This window comes from Danaus plexippus, chromosome 12, assembly GCF_018135715.1.
Source record: "Danaus plexippus chromosome 12, MEX_DaPlex, whole genome shotgun sequence".
Lineage (NCBI taxonomy): Eukaryota > Metazoa > Arthropoda > Insecta > Lepidoptera > Nymphalidae > Danaus > Danaus plexippus.
Genome location: NC_083545.1, coordinates 5,892,016 through 5,910,070, shown reverse-complemented (window position 1 = coordinate 5,910,070; position 18,055 = coordinate 5,892,016). Strand labels below are relative to the sequence as shown.

The 18,055-nt window shown below is 32.8% G+C and overlaps 2 protein-coding genes across 3 annotated transcripts; one reads left to right on the top strand and one right to left on the bottom strand.

The window, feature by feature from the left end:
* Window positions 1-2,045: 2,045 nt before the first annotated feature.
* On the top strand, window positions 2,046-13,906 carry LOC116772248 (uncharacterized). Of its 2 annotated transcripts, XM_032664344.2 has the most exons (11): window positions 2,053-2,201; window positions 2,310-2,329; window positions 4,133-4,255; window positions 4,576-6,612; window positions 6,691-6,886; window positions 7,066-7,300; window positions 7,603-7,713; window positions 8,566-8,733; window positions 9,279-9,486; window positions 9,695-9,827; window positions 10,221-13,906. In XM_032664344.2, exons 4-11 carry the CDS (start codon window positions 4,659-4,661, stop codon window positions 10,354-10,356), a joined length of 3,141 nt encoding a protein of 1,046 aa, XP_032520235.2. In that variant the 5' UTR covers window positions 2,053-2,201; window positions 2,310-2,329; window positions 4,133-4,255; window positions 4,576-4,658; the 3' UTR covers window positions 10,357-13,906. The 2 variants fall into 2 exon arrangements, with proteins under 2 accessions (XP_032520233.2, XP_032520235.2); XM_032664342.2 differs by lacking the exon at window positions 2,310-2,329 and having other exon boundaries at window positions 2,046-2,201; window positions 4,133-4,259.
* Window positions 13,897-17,600, bottom strand: LOC116772249 (sodium-dependent serotonin transporter-like). The gene is made up of 12 exons (XM_032664346.2): window positions 17,508-17,600; window positions 17,375-17,434; window positions 16,958-17,201; window positions 16,500-16,704; window positions 16,280-16,418; window positions 16,070-16,198; window positions 15,505-15,733; window positions 15,296-15,408; window positions 15,038-15,163; window positions 14,772-14,969; window positions 14,042-14,173; window positions 13,897-13,968 (listed from the first exon to the last, which is right to left on the bottom strand). The coding sequence occupies exons 1-12, from the start codon at window positions 17,520-17,522 to the stop codon at window positions 13,945-13,947; spliced, it is 1,614 nt and encodes a 537-aa protein (XP_032520237.2). The 5' UTR covers window positions 17,523-17,600; the 3' UTR covers window positions 13,897-13,944.
* Between the last annotated feature and the right edge of the window lie 455 nt (window positions 17,601-18,055).

The following is an 18,055-nucleotide window of genomic DNA, read 5'->3' as shown; positions in this document are numbered from 1 at the left end:
ATTAAAGGTAGTTTAAATAATATTCCGAATAAGCTAAGACATATTTATAATCCATGTGACGTCAATACTTTTATACCATGGCGATAATCTTATAAGTAATATGAAAATATTTCCGCTGAGCATCACGTAGCCATCGAATTGGCGGAGTTGAACAAACATGGCAATATTTGTAAAGATAAGAGGCTCTCTAATAGAATCTGAGATCGTAGGCAGGTGGGTTGACTCACGTAAACCAAATTCGGTCAAGAGTAATAATGCGAAGGACACGTCATATGTGAAAAAATTAAAGTATTTATGTAAAAAGGTACGGTGACCTTTTAATATAAAAAATAATACAAGATATTTTTATAACATATTTAGATTTTAAAATATTGGTGCATTTAGTGATTTTACATGGGCTTGTAAACGCATTAAATAAAGATCGCAAAAAAATAATTACAGATTAATAACAAGAATTTTGGACACTTCATCATTGATAAATCGTTCAAAGTATAAACAGTTGAAAAATAAAGTCCTAGAAAAATATCAAATTTAAAAACAATATGGTTATATAAGCTATTTAAAAATATGTACAAATAATGATACCTAGTGATATCAATAACTTTTCTATGAAAAAAACTAGTATGTCAGAACTTAGTTCTACGAAGTCTCCTCTGCAAACAAGGGCGGCAACTCATCTGCAACATCCCTTATGTTGCAGATGTCCATGGGCGACGGTGACTAGCTTCCATCAGGTAGACCGTCTGCCCGTTTGCCCCTTTGGGTCATATAAAAAAATACATTATAATAACAGCTAACAGCTGTCACTTTCTTTGAAACAACGCTTTTAACTCTATAAGCAGAGAAAATAATTACTTTTACTATCAATATTATCCTATTTATTGATAGTGATCTGTAATGATAATTTTCTTCCCCACTTGAAAATTTTATAATAATAATTGAATAATAATGTTTTTATTTTTATTTTGAAATATTAAAACCTCACATTTAATGATCTAGTATTTAAACGACTTTGTCAATGTTTAAATTTTCACCATCGAACTACGAACTTTTACTATGACATTATATGTACATATGTATGTAATATCACAAACTAAATATAACATCATATTTCTTTTTTTTAACTACAGAAGTTCAAATCATTTATGCTTCATTGTGAGGGAATAATTTACAATCAAAACTGTATTTTTTTTTTATATATAAGGGTAATATAAGGTTACTTATATTTAATATAAGGTAAATAAACCGAGTTAAAATAATTAAATGTTCTATTATCACAATAAATTGACGAATTGATTAAACTAACCTTTAAGTGCTTATTTATTTTAACTAATTGATTAACCTCTAATTAAACCCGTTTGATACACCGTAAAATGTCATTTATAAATGTGCTGACTTAACAATTGATTCATTAAGTTGTTAACTTACTGTCAGCGCCATCTGTCTTCAAGTGGCTTTGTAAATTTAAGTACAAGACAATCTAGTGTCAACCATACGAAACATTATGTTTTTAAGGAAATGAGTAGAAAAATATTTTGGATAATATAAAGAAAAAATATGTAAATAAGTTATTTTGTCAAAGAAATACATAAACAATTTGAAAATTTCTTTTTTTTTTAATATCTTTCGTTTTTAAAAGTTTTCTTTTAAACTTCCGTTTTGAAACTACAGGTAATCCGTTACCAGTTTAACATGGCGAATAAATGCCCTAATGAAAAAGATACTAAAAAATTAGGGTTGCGCTATTATTGTTGCCAGTACAAAACTTAAATAACATTATTTTGTATATAGAATATATTATTTTTACCAAGTTTTTTAAAAATAACACTGAAACTTTAAATTTTATAAAACAAATTTAAAAAAAAGTTAATTATAATTGTAGATAATAATGATAGTGCACTTATCTTTATTGTCAAGAAACGTCACATCCGTACAGGTTTGACAACATTCAGATACATGAATTTAATTAACTCCTTTCGTCTATGGTTACAATTCTATATTTCTATTGGCTACGTAAAAGAAATTGAAAATGGCGCGGGTTTTGTCACATCCTGTTATGTGTTGGTGAGTGCATGGCCTCGACGTTGATCCCGTTCCAAGATTTTTATTCCGCTACGCCGCAGTCCCTTTACATATGTAATATTTAATATAATATTATTCGTAATGGTGTTCTGTAAAAGGCCATGGATTTAATGAAAACGGTAAGGATTGTTTAGTTGCAGTATTATATTAAATTTTGTTTGGCTTTTGTTTCTTGTTTTGGTGATATTGAAACTAGCCATTACATTAGAAAAAATATCTCTTTCCAGAATTTGTGTGCACGTGGGAGGTAAGTCTTAGTAGTTTTAATTTTGTAAAAGGTTGTAAACGGTGATTTCCTTAGAACAGAAGTACGGTTTGTTTGATTTGTCAATACATGGCACCCGGCGACTGAGCGTTGTTACGCCATCTTATAGTCCGTTTAATGTTCTGCACTTTTTACCGCTATGAGCTGTTACAAAATGTAATTATAATTAGTCTTTGGTAATAATGTTTTTTTGCAAGGGATTTGTGGTGGAAACGATTCAGTAAACATTGGTCATAGGTATGTCATTTTCACTTAAGCATTGCATCGTATTACATGACTTGACAAACCACATGTGCATAGAAGGATTTGTTGTTGTTATTTAGTCGGCATCAACCCAAATGCATAATAAAATTATGCATGATAGTATACCGCTTTTTCGTTAAATATTTATGGTTTCATTGCTCTCGATATATATAGTTTATACAGTACATCTGTCCATGTATAACCTCTAACTGACATGTAGTGAAACGGTTCAATGTTCATATTGAATTGTCAGACTCGATAATTTTGCATCATATTCAAGGCTAATATATGTATATTAATTAAACTCAAATACTTTTTATGAATATAATTTTATGTTTATCTACGATAGGAACCAAAAAAACAATCGGGAAAGGAAAAAAAAGAAATCGTGAATTTAGAAAACAATATTACTATGTCTTAAATACATGTGCTACCAAATCCAATCATTAATGTTATGTAATTTTAGAATTAATTATGATCAAAGCTCAAAGCTATAAAACAATGATATGAAAAAGGTATAAATTACATTCATCAATGAGGAATAAATTTCGAAAATAAGTAAGCATAAGGAGCAAAGTCCCGCATTAGTAAAACTTGATAAAAAAATTGTTATTATCTCTTTAAGAATCACTTTCCGTGACGAAGTATGGGAGTGTATTTTATTCAGTGAATATATTAAGTTTGTGCTACCATCAGCTATATTTGTATCAAGAAAGAGCTACATGTTGACCTTAAAATAAAGTTTAAAATGTAATAAGTCTTTTTTTTTATATATCCTCTTATCATATTTATCTTGTTTTTTATTGGCTGCTGTTTGTATATTGAGGGGATAGTAGTGTTTAAGTTGGTTGTTGTGGCATCACACGCATGCATGATTGCAATCTCAATTTTTATTAATGTTCATAATATTGGTGTCATTTATTGTCTATTTTTAATATTTTATAAGTATGTAATATCGAATCAATTCAAGCTGTTATATATATACATATGTATATTTACTTTTGATATGAGTGATCCATTTAAAAGTATAAAAAGTCTTCAGGTTGTCCTTCGTTAATAATTATTTGCATTAAATTTGCTTTTAATATTTACTCGTTATCTTTAAGTATGCTTTTATAAGAGAACTGTCCTTCATTTCAATAAGCAATGTCCTTGATTTTGATAAATATAAAATATTTTTTCTTTGTTGTATGTGGAATGGAGCTTATCATATATGTTTGTCAACATAATATATATATTTATACATACATGTCGGTTGCTTATGAAGTAATACTATGAAAGAAAGCACTGGCAGTTTAAGTTTTAAAGATATTGTGTATATTATTATGTGATTTCAGCTCTATCATATGATTTTTTTCATAGAAATAAATGAAAAATAAATCAAGTCTCCGGAACATTATTAACATTCATAGAAGCAACTGAAATTTAAAGTTAAACTAAATGAATCTTTTATGAGAATTGGTGTATGGATATGTATTTAGTGTCTTTGATGATTCGCAATAATTCTACAGGACTACATTAATTATATGTGACATATTACAGGAATATGAGTTCCTAGACTTGTCAGATGTGAAAGAAGCGGAACTAAGCAGCCTGCAGTGCGCTCTCTTCGAAAAAAAGCCCAGAGTTGCGTCCACCGCACCCAACGGTTGGAACGATCCTACTGTAGGTAAGATTAAAGATACTATATTTATTAAAATATAACATTTATATGTTGTAGTTTTAATTTACCATTCTGGTGCCACAAGTTCTTATATCTATTCATATAAATTGAAAATAAAATGTAAATATATATTGGAAAAACAATCATAATGAAAGTCACATGATTTCAATTATTTTTTAATCTAACTCGGTCTAATAAAAATTCTCCCATGATAATTAAACGTCTCCATGTTTTTAATATATAGATTTTAATTAAATTGACACTTTAATTGTGTATACAATTCTTAATATCCCATATTTAAATATCAGTATGTTGGTTATAGACGTTTCATCTTGTTCATCGAGTACGGCGGGAGCACCGACGGTGTCGAGCAGCCTGGACAGCCTGTCCGGCGGCGAGTGCGAGATGGCGCCACACTCGCCACAGCGAGGCGCGGGTGGGCCACCACACGCGCCGCCGCCATACGTCCAGCCGCCGACATACCCGCCACACCAATGGCCCGTCGCCCCGCCAAACGTATACGTCAGCCAAGTCACAGCCAATGTGAACGTTCACGGCTACATGGGCCAGTACTACCAACCTCCGCAGCCACAATACATCCCACCTCCACAAGTTGAACGCCCGGCGAGGAATCAGAGGAGAGAGCGACGAAATAAAAGAGCCCCATCTCCTCCACCGCCGCAACCGCCTCCCTACTATGTGCCGTATTCTCAATACTATCCTGCGGCTCAAGCTCAAGGCGCGCCGCTGTACCATCTGCCTATGTATCAGCCCTTGATGTATGGGCCATATGCATATCCACCTTATTACCCTGAGTACCCTATACCAGTTGAAGGCGACGCTGGTGATAAGGGGCCCGATGAATATCAGCAAGAAGTTGTCATGGAACAAGAAGCGGTAGATGCTTATTATGCAAGCGCTCATTACGCCGCTCCGCCATACGGACCGCCAGTCGATGGAGGTGTAGAATACATGCCGCCTTTGTATCTGCCTCCACCGCATCATCCAGCCCAAATGCACATACCGCAACAACAGTTACATCAACCCGTCCCTCATCAATTCAATGTACATGCTAAAAATTTTGTACAAGGGCAAAATCAAATTAAAAACTACACACCTGACAAGACTCAGGAACCAAAACCACCTGTTGTTGCACCTTCATCTACTCCGCCAACAACGGTATCATCAACGACAGTCAGTCCAGTTGAATCGCTGCCAATCAAAGATCTCAAGATAAACAAAGGACCCGGAAGTCCAAACCAGGAAAGGTCTCCTGAAATTCCAAAAGATGCCACATCTAACTCTAAAATTTCTCCAACTCTTAAAACCGATCCATCAAAACCAGCTTGGACATCTGATAATAAGCCTCAAGAACCGAGTGTAGCTCAAAATACACCGAAAACTTTTACGCCAACGCCAACTACTAATGTTCCGTCAGCAAGCGCAAAAGTCCCCCCAGTTCCTACTAAAGCTCCAAAGGGACCGACAGCACCATTCTCAGCTAACAAACAGCTTCCTAAACCACCTCTACCATCAGCTGTTCCGGTACAGCAATCGGTTACCACACCAAAAGCGCCGTTTGGTAACAGACAAAAGCGTGAAGGAAATTCAAATCGTTCACCATCCACTGAAATGCCAGAAATGGATAAACCTGCACCGATAGAGCATACCAAGCGCGAGCCTCCCCTACCACCTAGCAAGGCGCCGATGCCTATATCTATTACACTGCACGCTCAAGGACCGCCGGTGATTGTGACAAACAAATCTCCTTTTGCACACTCAAGGAAGGTCGTTCCCGTTCCGGAACTACCTCCAGTACCACAGCCTCCACCTCCAGCGCCGACAGCATCAGATTTTCCTCCACCCCCCACGCCCAGAAATAGGGGAGAACCTGTCCCCCCACCAGTGGTACAACCGCAACCGCAACCAGCACCAGGAAAATCTTGGGCTAGTCTTTTCTCAAACAAACCCAGCAGTATAACTACGACAATCGCACAAACAACTGTTGCTCCTACAGAAGAACCGTCAAGCCCAACAACTTTGACGCCGCCGGCTGCTACAAACATTCAGAAACCCGTAGCAAAAGTCCCTCCATATGATGCTTCACCATTACAAACGAATTCAGTAGAAAAACAAATTGCACCAAGGCCTATACCGACGCCCGCACCCACTCTGTCGTATTCAGAAAAGACTTCAGTGAATGCTGTGAGCAATGTTACTACTACTATGCCTCCGGCTAAAACAGCGACATCCCCTACTACAGAGGTTCGAGAAATGCCAATACAAAAGGAAGCTACACCAGCTTTACCACTACCACCTTCACCATTCAGTGATGATCCCAATTCATACAGGATGGGAGGTAAGACACAGTCTCAATGTTATACCGACTCAATCTAAATCACACAATAATATTAATTATTTTTTATTGTTTTTCCAGAGTTTTTGTCTAAATACACGCTGGACAATAGGCCAGTTTCTTTAACACCTCGCGGCCTTACAAATCATTCAAACTACTGCTATGTTAACGCTATACTTCAGGCTTTGATAGCTTGTCCGCCATTCTACAATATGTTAAAGGCGCTGCCTTACCAAACTAGGCGTGGGAAGTCTAGTACTCCAGTTATCGATTCTATGTAAGTAGATAAATTCAATAGTATCTTGTTATACCTTATAGAGAATTAAGCAAATGTTGAAATTTATTTTGAAAATCGTCGTTAAGTATGAATTTAACGGTGTCCCAGTCCTATGACAAGTCTATATATTTTTTTATTAATTGTATATTTGTATTAATTTAAAATGCTTTGATTTTCAGGGTCGAGCTATGTTACGCTTTCGGTCCATTACCGAGCGCAAACCGAAGAGGCCGTGGTGAATCTGGCGCGTCGGGAGCTCCGGCCGTGCCCGCCATGTCGCCGCTAGATGGCTCGGCGGGTCTCCGAGTTTTGAGAGCGTTGCGACCCTTCCCCGGCTCACAAGAAGGTCGCCAGGAAGATGCCGAGGAATTCCTTGGATGCTTACTAAACTCGCTCAATGATGAAATGCTCGAGGTTAGTCCATTAATAAAGCTGAAGTTGAAATTGCAAAATGCAACTTCAACATGCTATTAGTAGACATTTCAAAAGCGTTATAATATTTATCTATTTCGCTCAACTTTGACATAATGTACTTTAAAATATTACTAAATTGATTATTACATAGCAATCCAATTTGTGAAAACTAGATATTTTGAATTTAAAAAAAACTTACACATTCATTGTTGTCACAGATAAACAATAAATTTTGTTATAATGATAATTTGGTCAACAATTATATCAACTACTATTAATTATATAATTCATATATTTTTCAGTTAATAAAATTAGTTGAACCTGAAGAGCCAAAAGATTTGAATGGAAAGCCAAATGGCATTGTAGCACAAGAACAACCCCCAGACGAGGACAATGATGATGACGAGTGGAAGGTAATTTGATATTATTACTTAATATTTAAAAACATTATTTATTTACTTGGTATTGAGATTCTTAAAATAAAGCAATTGAATCTACCATCTATACATAAAGGACAATATATAAAACTATCAATTATTCCTCATCAGAACACCAAAGGGAATAAAACCTAAACATAATTTGTATAACATAAAAAACTTTCATTATACAGTATTCAATCATTTATGAATAAAATATATATATATACTAAGTACCACTACCAATTCGCATGGTCTCTTTACAAATAAATAAAAAAGCCTATTTAATTTTGAGAATGATTAAACTTATATTATGATAACTTTCAAATGGCCGATTTGAATGATTTAAAAATTAATTTACTGACACTGATGTAGGCTTAAAAACGAAGTAATTTTTTTTTTATATATATAAAACCTAGTACCGTATTTATGTAAATAGCTTTCCAATAAACGCTTTAGAAATGCCAATTTCTAAAAGTTTTAAAATGGGTATAATATGTTATGCTTAAGGTATAGACATATGCCACCCGGACTTTTCTGTAGACCTATATAAGATACACAATGCCGCCATATATTATTTTGTTATATCTCAAAGACTTAACACAGCGTTTTTGTTAAAACCTCTCAGACGGCTCATGTTTTCCCGACATCTTAAACAAATATCGTTAATCTACACACAAATCAATACAAAAACTTAACAAATTATGTACTAAAACCTTCCCCGAGAATCACGCTATCGAGCGGTGATAACTGTTTGATAAAAAACGGTGCAGTAGTTTTCCGTTTTGTCGCGAACAGACAGACATATTGATATATATAGCTATATCAATATTAAATTAAACCTTAAAGGTGATGGGTCCTCGTAACCGTGGTGCTGTTGAACGTCGCTGGGCGGCACGTCGGACACCAGTAGCAGATATCTTCAGAGGTCGCACTCGCCTACGTCTTCACAGAGCCCCTAATCATGACGTCACAGATGCCGTACAACCATTCTTCACACTCCAACTTGATATTGAGGTGAGTAATTTTTTATTTGTTTGAATATACTATATATTATATCCTTACATGTATCTTAATAACATTTTTTTTTTTTGAGGTTGTTTGGGTGTTTGTTGCTCTTTCTTGCAAAATGTACTGAACCGATTTTAGTAAAACTTTCCAAATAAAAAGTAACTTTGTCATTAGACTCATATAATTTAATGAACATTTAAGTAGTTCAGCTGCAGTGTAGTTTACATGGAAACACATTTGATTGTAGTGTGAAGTCACATGAAATAGAAAATGGTTGCCACCCATCGGCTATTAAATTTGTTTTATTTTGAACATAAAAAAGGAAAATTATGAATGGTGCCAATAATATTAATAAAGTATGAATTGTAGAATCTTTAAAAGTGAAAAAATTTAAATTTTGCACTACATTACTTGACTGGTTATGAAAATCTATTTGATAGCACTATTAATAATATCCTTTCCTATAATTTATTGTCTTATATTCAACAATGACATTAAATATTTATTATTATTGAAAAATGTAAAGTCCATATATTTTTTGTCTTTTATAGCGTTCTACCACAGTTAAAGATGCGTTAGAACTTCTCGCCGGCAAGGATACTTTGGAAGGTGTATCGGATGCTTGGCAGCAATTGTCTCTGGAACAACTCCCTGTAGTGCTATTGCTGCATTTGAAATGTTTCCAACTGGATTCCGAGGGCCACACAGCCAAAATTGTGAAGAACATTGACTTCCCCATTGATCTCAAAATTGACCCCAGTATGTATTTACTTATAATTTTATTTACATATTAATTATTATTCAGAAATACGAAGTTTTATGAACACATTTCATGATGTTATATATTTTTCGTCTCCGAAAGCGACAAAGTCGCTAACATGTAGAAAAAACTTACTGATCATATAAAAAAAATATTTGTTATACATTTTAATTTAAGAACAAAATTTAAATGTATGTTTTGTTTCAGAAATAATTTCATCGAAGCACACGACTAAGCAACGTCTATACAAACTGTTTGCTGTTGTGTACCATGAAGGTGTAGAGGCTGTGAAGGGACACTATCTGACTGACACCTTCCACGGACAGGTTGGATGGATTAGGTGAATATTTTTTATATATGTATCTATAGATAGAAACATATTTATCTACTTCAATACTTTAAATCCTTTCTTTTGTTATTCAAGCCAGTATAATTTCAATGATCTTGAGTCTTGACCAACTGTCCTGTAAAATTGTTGTTATCTTATTGTACAAAATAATTACCAAAAAAATAATCACAGAAATACTGACAAATTTAATTCTAAAGAGAATAATAGGCAAGCATTAGCATAGTTTTAATGCTTATATATGCTATGATGTCATTTATTTTTCGTCTCTGAAAGTGTAACACACTTAGTTGTAGACAAACGTAACTGAGCATAAATCGCTATATTTTAATATCGCGTTTGTAATAATTACGTTTTGTATTAATTTTAATATAAAATTCCTCGAAGGTACGACGACTCCACTGTGACTCAAGTGACGGATGCCCAGGTGTTGAAACCCAAGCCGCCAAGGATGCCGTACCTGCTGATGTATCGTAGGCACGATACGCTTGCACCTAATCGTCAATCTGGCAAGGCGGAATAGTAACGTATTGAAAGAAACTTATAAGTTCGGCCTAAAGTTATCTGTCTTCACGTACTGTTGTGTTCAGTGATGTGTATTGTGGATGTAAGTGAGGTGTCAAACTTAGTTTTGCACAAGTTTTATATGTAAGTAAATTTATATTATTTTTCCTTTACTCACCCAACCCATTTGGAATTTTTAATTTGGCACAAATTTCACGAGTGCCGCTTTTACTAGTTATCCTTTTAAGAAATGATCAAAAAAAAAATTAATATATTGTCGTTTGTATATAGGAGTAGATGTATATAAATATGTTTTTGTATTAAAAGTAAGTAAATACATTTTGTCATAACGACATCGATTTCAATATATATATATATATGTATAATGAAATTTTACTTTGCATCTGTTCAAAAGTTACGCGAATATATTGTAAAGCTTGTAAATATTTAGGTTTTTGAAAAAAAAATATATATATGTATATTTTTTTTTTTTTTTTGGTCGTAATTGCCGAGACGTAAATATATTTATATGTATAAGCAATGTAAATATTTAAATAACATGTAAATTAATGTGATATTATTTGATGTGAATGTTTCTCCTTGATAGTTTTAAGATCTTGACAATATGGAATTGTGGTATAAATTTTTAAAAAGTATAAAAAAAAATGCGTATTATTAAAAGAAAAAAAAAATAGATGCATCATAAATCTTTATTAAGGAATCCTTGAACGCTGAACGAGACATTCGGAGAATTAAAGTACAAAGATTGTCTATTGTTGTGATAACCGATGGCATGTTTTGTTTTTTTTTTAAATTCACAAACTGTCTGAAATTGTGTAATTCTTTTACTTTGTGATTTCGTACTGTAAATTTTGATGTAAATATGATATTATGCGGAGGAACAATTTGTTTTGTAACTGAAAAAAAAATTATAACGTCCTAAATATCAATAGGTTTAGGGAATGGTTATCGATTAGGAAAGGTGCTGCTTCAATGGACTGAGTATAGAGGAATGTGCCCTTGTTATGTGATAATGTCTGCGCGTATGACTGTTTACTTATATTCTGTTAAGTGTTATATATAAATAGATATATAGTAACAATCTGTTGGCTTCGGTGTACTGTTTTTAATATTATTCGAAAGTAAAATTAAATCAAATATCTAGATCTTATTTGTTGAGAATGAAATGATATGCTCAGGGGTTATTTTTTTTTTGTTTGTTTTTTGGGTGTAAAATCTTTCACTGGTGTGTTTGTTTGTTTTTCTAGTAAGGGAATATTGAAACAACTCGTACGGATGCTGTCGGCTTAGTTATATAGTGTAATGTCTGATCTCACATTTATGTTGTTTGTATCATAAAACACATAATGTATGTGGACATGAATGTAGGCTTACCGGCCGAGGGCTCCGAGTGGGGCCCTTGAATACAAATAATATTATAGCATCAAATATAATGATTAATAGCATTTGGAAGTTTGCTAACGAATAGAGCTTTCTAATTAAGTGTTGAAAAAAAAAATTATTTGTAAAATACAATTTGGTTTTGAGTCCAATTGTAATAAAAAATATTTAGTCTTAAACTTAGTCAATTTAACTATTATTATAATGAAGGTTGCTGTAAGTTTAGTTTTATAATTTTATTTTTAGTACAGAGTTATTTACGCCTAACGTTCTAAGCTTTTATATGTATAACTCGGTTGTTGTTATTTTAATTTTTTTTTTTTTTTTTTGGTAGAATTTACGATTATTTAGTGATATTGGCATTATTTACATAACATCCCAACACTGAATCTGAAGCGATCTTAATATCATCGTATATATATTAATATATATATATGTATATTTTAAAAACCTGAAATGTATTTAATTATACAAAAATTATCAGAATGTATGCAATTATACAAAAGTGATGGAAATCTTAATAGTTAGTGTCGGTTCAGTGTTTTATACAAAAAAAAAAATATTTTAATTTCGTTATATTCTCTGGTAGAATGATAAACAATGAGTATACCATGTAATGCACAAATTTTATTTTACTCAAATGTTCCTCGGATCACATGATGCATGTCACACCCCGCACCATAGATGATAGACGTGTCTAATGTAACAGTATTTTATGACTATACGAACACGCTGTAGAACAAATAGTTATCTGCTTTCTGTGTAATGTTAATTTAAATGGCTATATTCTAGTGTATACTTGGTATGAAAGGAAAATTTGTGCGTAAGACTGACCGCAGGGTTTTTTTTTTTTTGTTTTGTATTTTTTGGTGTTCTGAGCACATAGCTTTTAAGATTCATTTTTCAAGCGCTGCCTTTTAGTTAAGTATCCGTTGCATATTTATTGCGAACTATGTACTGAAGTTGAAAAGTAGCCGGATTTTAATATACATGAAATTTTTTATATCAATGCATTAATGTAATATATTTGCGTGTATGAGTGCAGCTCCGACTCGATATGATATTAGACGCATATATTTTTATCGATGATTCTTTGTTTGTTGTGTTTATTTTTATCGTCTCTGGATGGATGTTTCAACTTCAGCGTGCATACAAACTGTTATAATTTAAATTAATTCGTATTAATTAGTGAATGTTCCTGATATTGAGGTAGTGAGTTCTATGTTTTTGAGTGGACATAATCTTAGCGGCCCCTAGTATGATAGCTCATGTGCCAATATTAATTATTTAATTGGTTTTTATATAATAAACACATGGGCTTTTATTAATTCACTCACTAATTGTATCGATAGTTTTACATACGAATGTAATATAGATGTTTCGAATATAAAGAGGTTTTCATGACAACGCTACTAAAGTAGCGTCCCTTGTAAATCCATCATTGACTTGCTTTTATTATTATTTTTATTTTTTTTTGTCTCACACGCATCATATTTCTAGTCCAAAACTATTAACAATTTTGGTGCAATCAAAGAAATATAACGAATTTGAATACGAAATAGCTGTAACATAGAAATGAATGTGCAATAGTCTGATATAACGAATCTGGATTGTAACACGTCAGCGGTCTATATACTTAGGTTAAAACAGTTACAGTATAATTAAATATTAATTTTTTATATGAGGAGTTCACTATTTAAGTTATGTTTAATTTTAGTTTCTAAGATCCAAGGCTGTATTAAAAGTTTTCCCAATGACTATGAATAAATTAACTCGCTATACGAATTGTATTTTGACACTGTGGTTTGGTGAATTTTTTTCGCTCACATTTTTTTTTTTTATAGTTCTTGTCTATGGTCTTTTTTTTCTGTAACATGTGCACTTTTGTTTTTAACTTAACTCGTGGCGTTCAATATGTCCGTTTTACAATTCTTATAGTGGGGAAATATTTTTTTTTTGTTTAACCTTTAATTTGAAACTTGTAAATATACTCGCTGATTGTAATGGATAACGCCCCACATCGATCTAAGTCCGGCTTTATCCATTACATCAGAGTCCTAAGTTGTTAATGGATGTGTGTATGACTAATTATAAAAATAATCCTTTATTTTGGTAACAAATTGGTGTTATGAAAAAATTTTGTGAATAAAATATGGTGTCATTCTGAATAGTTTTGTTTTATTTGATAAATTTTTATTATCAATATTCACTTCTCCGTAGCGACGATATTCTGTAAAGCGAAATATTTGTACAAACATGGAATTACGGAAAAAATACATTGATAAATTATTTGAAATGCGAACCCGAACTCTAAATTTATAAACGAGGAAAAGGAACGTTAATACGGCCAATGGCAGTAGTGACGTCATCACTAACGACCAGCCGGCGACTGACTCGGGCACAGGCGACGAAGCCATGCCAGATACAAAAGTTATCTGAAATTAATATTTATTTATACATTTTTATCAATATACAAGTTATTGAAACCAGCGACACTACTTGCTTGGTTTTTACGCCCAAGAATATATTAATACCAAAAATTACAACATTCTTAGTCCTAGATTGCTCGGTCGCACCACGTCTTGGAACACAGTATTTATACAAAATAATTCAACTAAAGGCCTATGATTGAAAGGTAATTATTTTAAATAAACTTTTAAAACAGCATACCTACATAAAAGTAAAGCTTTAAGTAGTCGCCAAGTTGGCATATTTAATAAAGAATAATAACCTTTCTTGGAACAAAATAAAACTTTTATGAAAGGTGAAAAATTACTTATGAATATAATGAAGGTCGAATAGTTGGATTGAGTTAAATTATTTATATAAGGGAATTCAAATTCCCAAGTCGATGTGAAATAAAGTATATTTTTTTACCATTTTCTCTTCTAAAATATTTGGCCAAAGTTGAAACTAACATGTAACATGTATGTCGTGGAAAGTTGAACCGTACAAGTCAATATATAAAATAAAAATATTAAATTATTTTTTAAATACTTAACCCATCACTTGATGTTGATTCTTGATACTTACCAAAAGGAAAATCGGTGTCAAGGCCCAACAGACTCTTAAAAATACACAAGGGTATTCCCCCACAGCATAAAATACATCCTCACAAAATGTACTCTGTCCATATTGGTACGTCACTACGAAGGCCACGACTGCTGCGATAGGAATTCGCGGTTTTGTTACAGGCCAAGTCAAAAGGAAATTCAAAATGTACAGTCCACCCTAGAAAACACACATTTTATTTATGCCTCATAACAATATCAACGAAATGAGCTTTAAGTGTTACTCACTTGAGTACATAATGTAATGATACCAATAAATGAAAACAGAAAACATAACAGAATAAGAAAGGTCCAGCTAATTTTTCTCATGGATCTACCAGTAAAAGATGACATAATAGTTTGGACGAGTAATGCCTGAAATAAAAAGTAATTATGTAGATTTTTCATAGCATATTAATATTTATATATATACATACATAAAATACCCGTCTTTTTATTACTATAAGTACTTATTTTTTTTAATGAATCTGTACAAAAAAATATTACCGTTGAGCAAACGGACAAAACAAACAATGTAAAAAAAGTCAAAATCGACCAAAACTGGCTTCCGGGTGCTCTTGCAACAAAGTCTGCCCAAATTATAATGGACGCGGAAGAACCTGTAAACAAAACCGTAAAAAAATTGTTTCTTCTCAGACACAAAGAAAGATATAGAAGAGATCTCTAACCTAAAATAATATAAATTTTTTGAATACCTTTCACAATGTGAGTGCTGTTATTGTCATAATCCCAATTCAAAGCGCCGTGGGCACCTCCAAGAATAAGAGCCGTTGCTGAACAACTGATTTTAGAAACGCCGAAAGCAAATACTGATGTATTCCCAAGCATACGTTTCTGTTTAGGACAATAGGATCCCAACATTATGAGCGTGCCTTGGGATACCGACATTTGAATAAATGCAAATTCCAAAGCCTCTCGCCAAATCTATATAAATAATAATAACATTAAATATCTTGTAAACTGTACAGTTAACAGAATTAAATTGTTAATACAACTAAACAAATACAATTAGGTAGGTACTAGACAGAATTATACATTTAAATGAAACTAGTATTATTCGGATTTACTACGCGGATTTTATTATTTAAAAACTACATAATCCCGAAGTTTATTATTTAGTTTTTAAATAATAAAATCCGCGTAGTAAATCCGAATAATACTAGTTTCATTTAAATGAATACTCGCGAAAATCTTAGATCTCATTAGAATTATACATATTGCAGAACTTTACATACGTATTTACCGATGAGGATTATTTACCTGAAAACTTTCAAAGAGAACATTCCAATCGCAATCATAAAACATACGCGATGATCCCTTCAATCTGATTACACCGAACGCACTCCACACCAAAACGAAAAACGCTAAAGAATCCTTGAAGAGCACCAGCTGTGGATAATGTTTGGTCAAAACTAAGTCTTAAATTACAGATATCCATAACCTATACTGAAAGGAGACCAGAATACATACTTTCGAATAGCTATAGATTTTCTTGCACGCAATGAAGTACACCAGTATCCAGGATATGACGTAATAAACGGATAATTCTGATACAATACTGCCTAGACCCCCGTGCAGTCCGTCACGTTTCAACTTCAGAACAAAGTTACTAAGAAAATAATATAAAACTATATACTGCATTCATTACATTGATATATACTATGTTTTGTTAACCAAACTTTTAACTTACAAGAAGAAAGACTGAGGTGGGGTTTCACTACCAGCTGGTAGCGGTCTATGTCGAGCTGCACACGGCGGATTAGCCGTTGAAGCGCAGTGAAGCCAAGGTAAAAACGAATGAAACGAATGAACTACCAGCGCCAAACACCATGAACTCACAGCACTCAGAGACAACGCCGTAAATGTACATAATATTAACATCGCTAGACCCAGACCTTTAACAACAGTTTCACTCAATGTTAACGATTTGATATTAAGATACTATAATATTTTATGAATATAAAGTATAGCTGTGTTTAAAATGTTAACGTTGCCCTAACTCTTAGACAAAACAGCTCATGAGATTTTTACATCCCTTACATTGTTGCTATTGAACTGCTTGCTACTTACAATTAAACAGTAAATTACGAGTAAATAATAAATAAAACAGTAATGAAAGATATCACTATTGCGCGTCATTTTTAATACCTCGGGCCACAGGAGCCAAATCCCAGCAGTTAAGAACGCCTTTCTTTGTCACCACACCGAGAGCAAGCTCCAGATAGAAAGCGGGGTAGGCAAAGAATACACTGAACACGTTATAGAGGAAAAGGAAGGGGACTAATTTCCGGAAGTCGTGAATGTAAGGTTGCCACCACAATTGTACGATGCCAATACATGATGACATCACCAACTGGCGGTAACTGATATTGTTCGTCCAGCGGTCTACGACCTAAAACATTTAATACGATTTGTCCTTAAATGTATTTAAAAAAACATTTTATTGTGTGATTCTATTTGTTTTATCTGCGACATCAACCGAAAACATCAAATCCTGGCCTAATATTTAACTAATTCAGATATAACCATGGAAATTTATATATGAAATCTTGGAAATACAAATACCAAATTGTCTTCAGTGGATTCCGTATCAACGGTCTCGGTGACTGTCTTCGTAACACTACTCTGCAATAATATAAATTGTGAACGATTGCGTACCTTATAGTTATAAAGAGTTTTTTTTTTTAATATTAATTACCAGACTTTCGCTCATAGTTAAAAATTATTATTATAATCTTCTAAAACATATATTATAAGACGAATACAAAATAACGTGACATTGAAGTTTGAGATAGTTACGTTTATAGACAATTTCAAAAAGATTACATCTCTTTGCGAATTTTTTAAAGAAGTCTATTTACCTGTCTGATGTTTTGGTTTCAGTGTAAAATTCTGAATTGCAACATTCGAAATGAAAATCACTACGTGTTTTCTTTACACGGTACTAATTATAATTCGTTCAAAAAAAAAAACGTTGAGATTGGCAGAATATTTCTGGATTCCAGTGCGAATGAAGCCTTAGCATAAAAAAAAGAAATAAAAGACATCCTTGTTAATATAACAAAATTTATTTAATAACTATACCGATACTGAAATCAAGCTAAACATTAAAAGTAGTAAGAAAAACTAAAGTCCGGAAACCGATTAAACTATTATTTGGCAAAAGGATCGAATTCCTACGTACATTTAAAATAGAACAAACACAAATATGTATTTCTTGTGACAACTAACAACCAAATATCATAT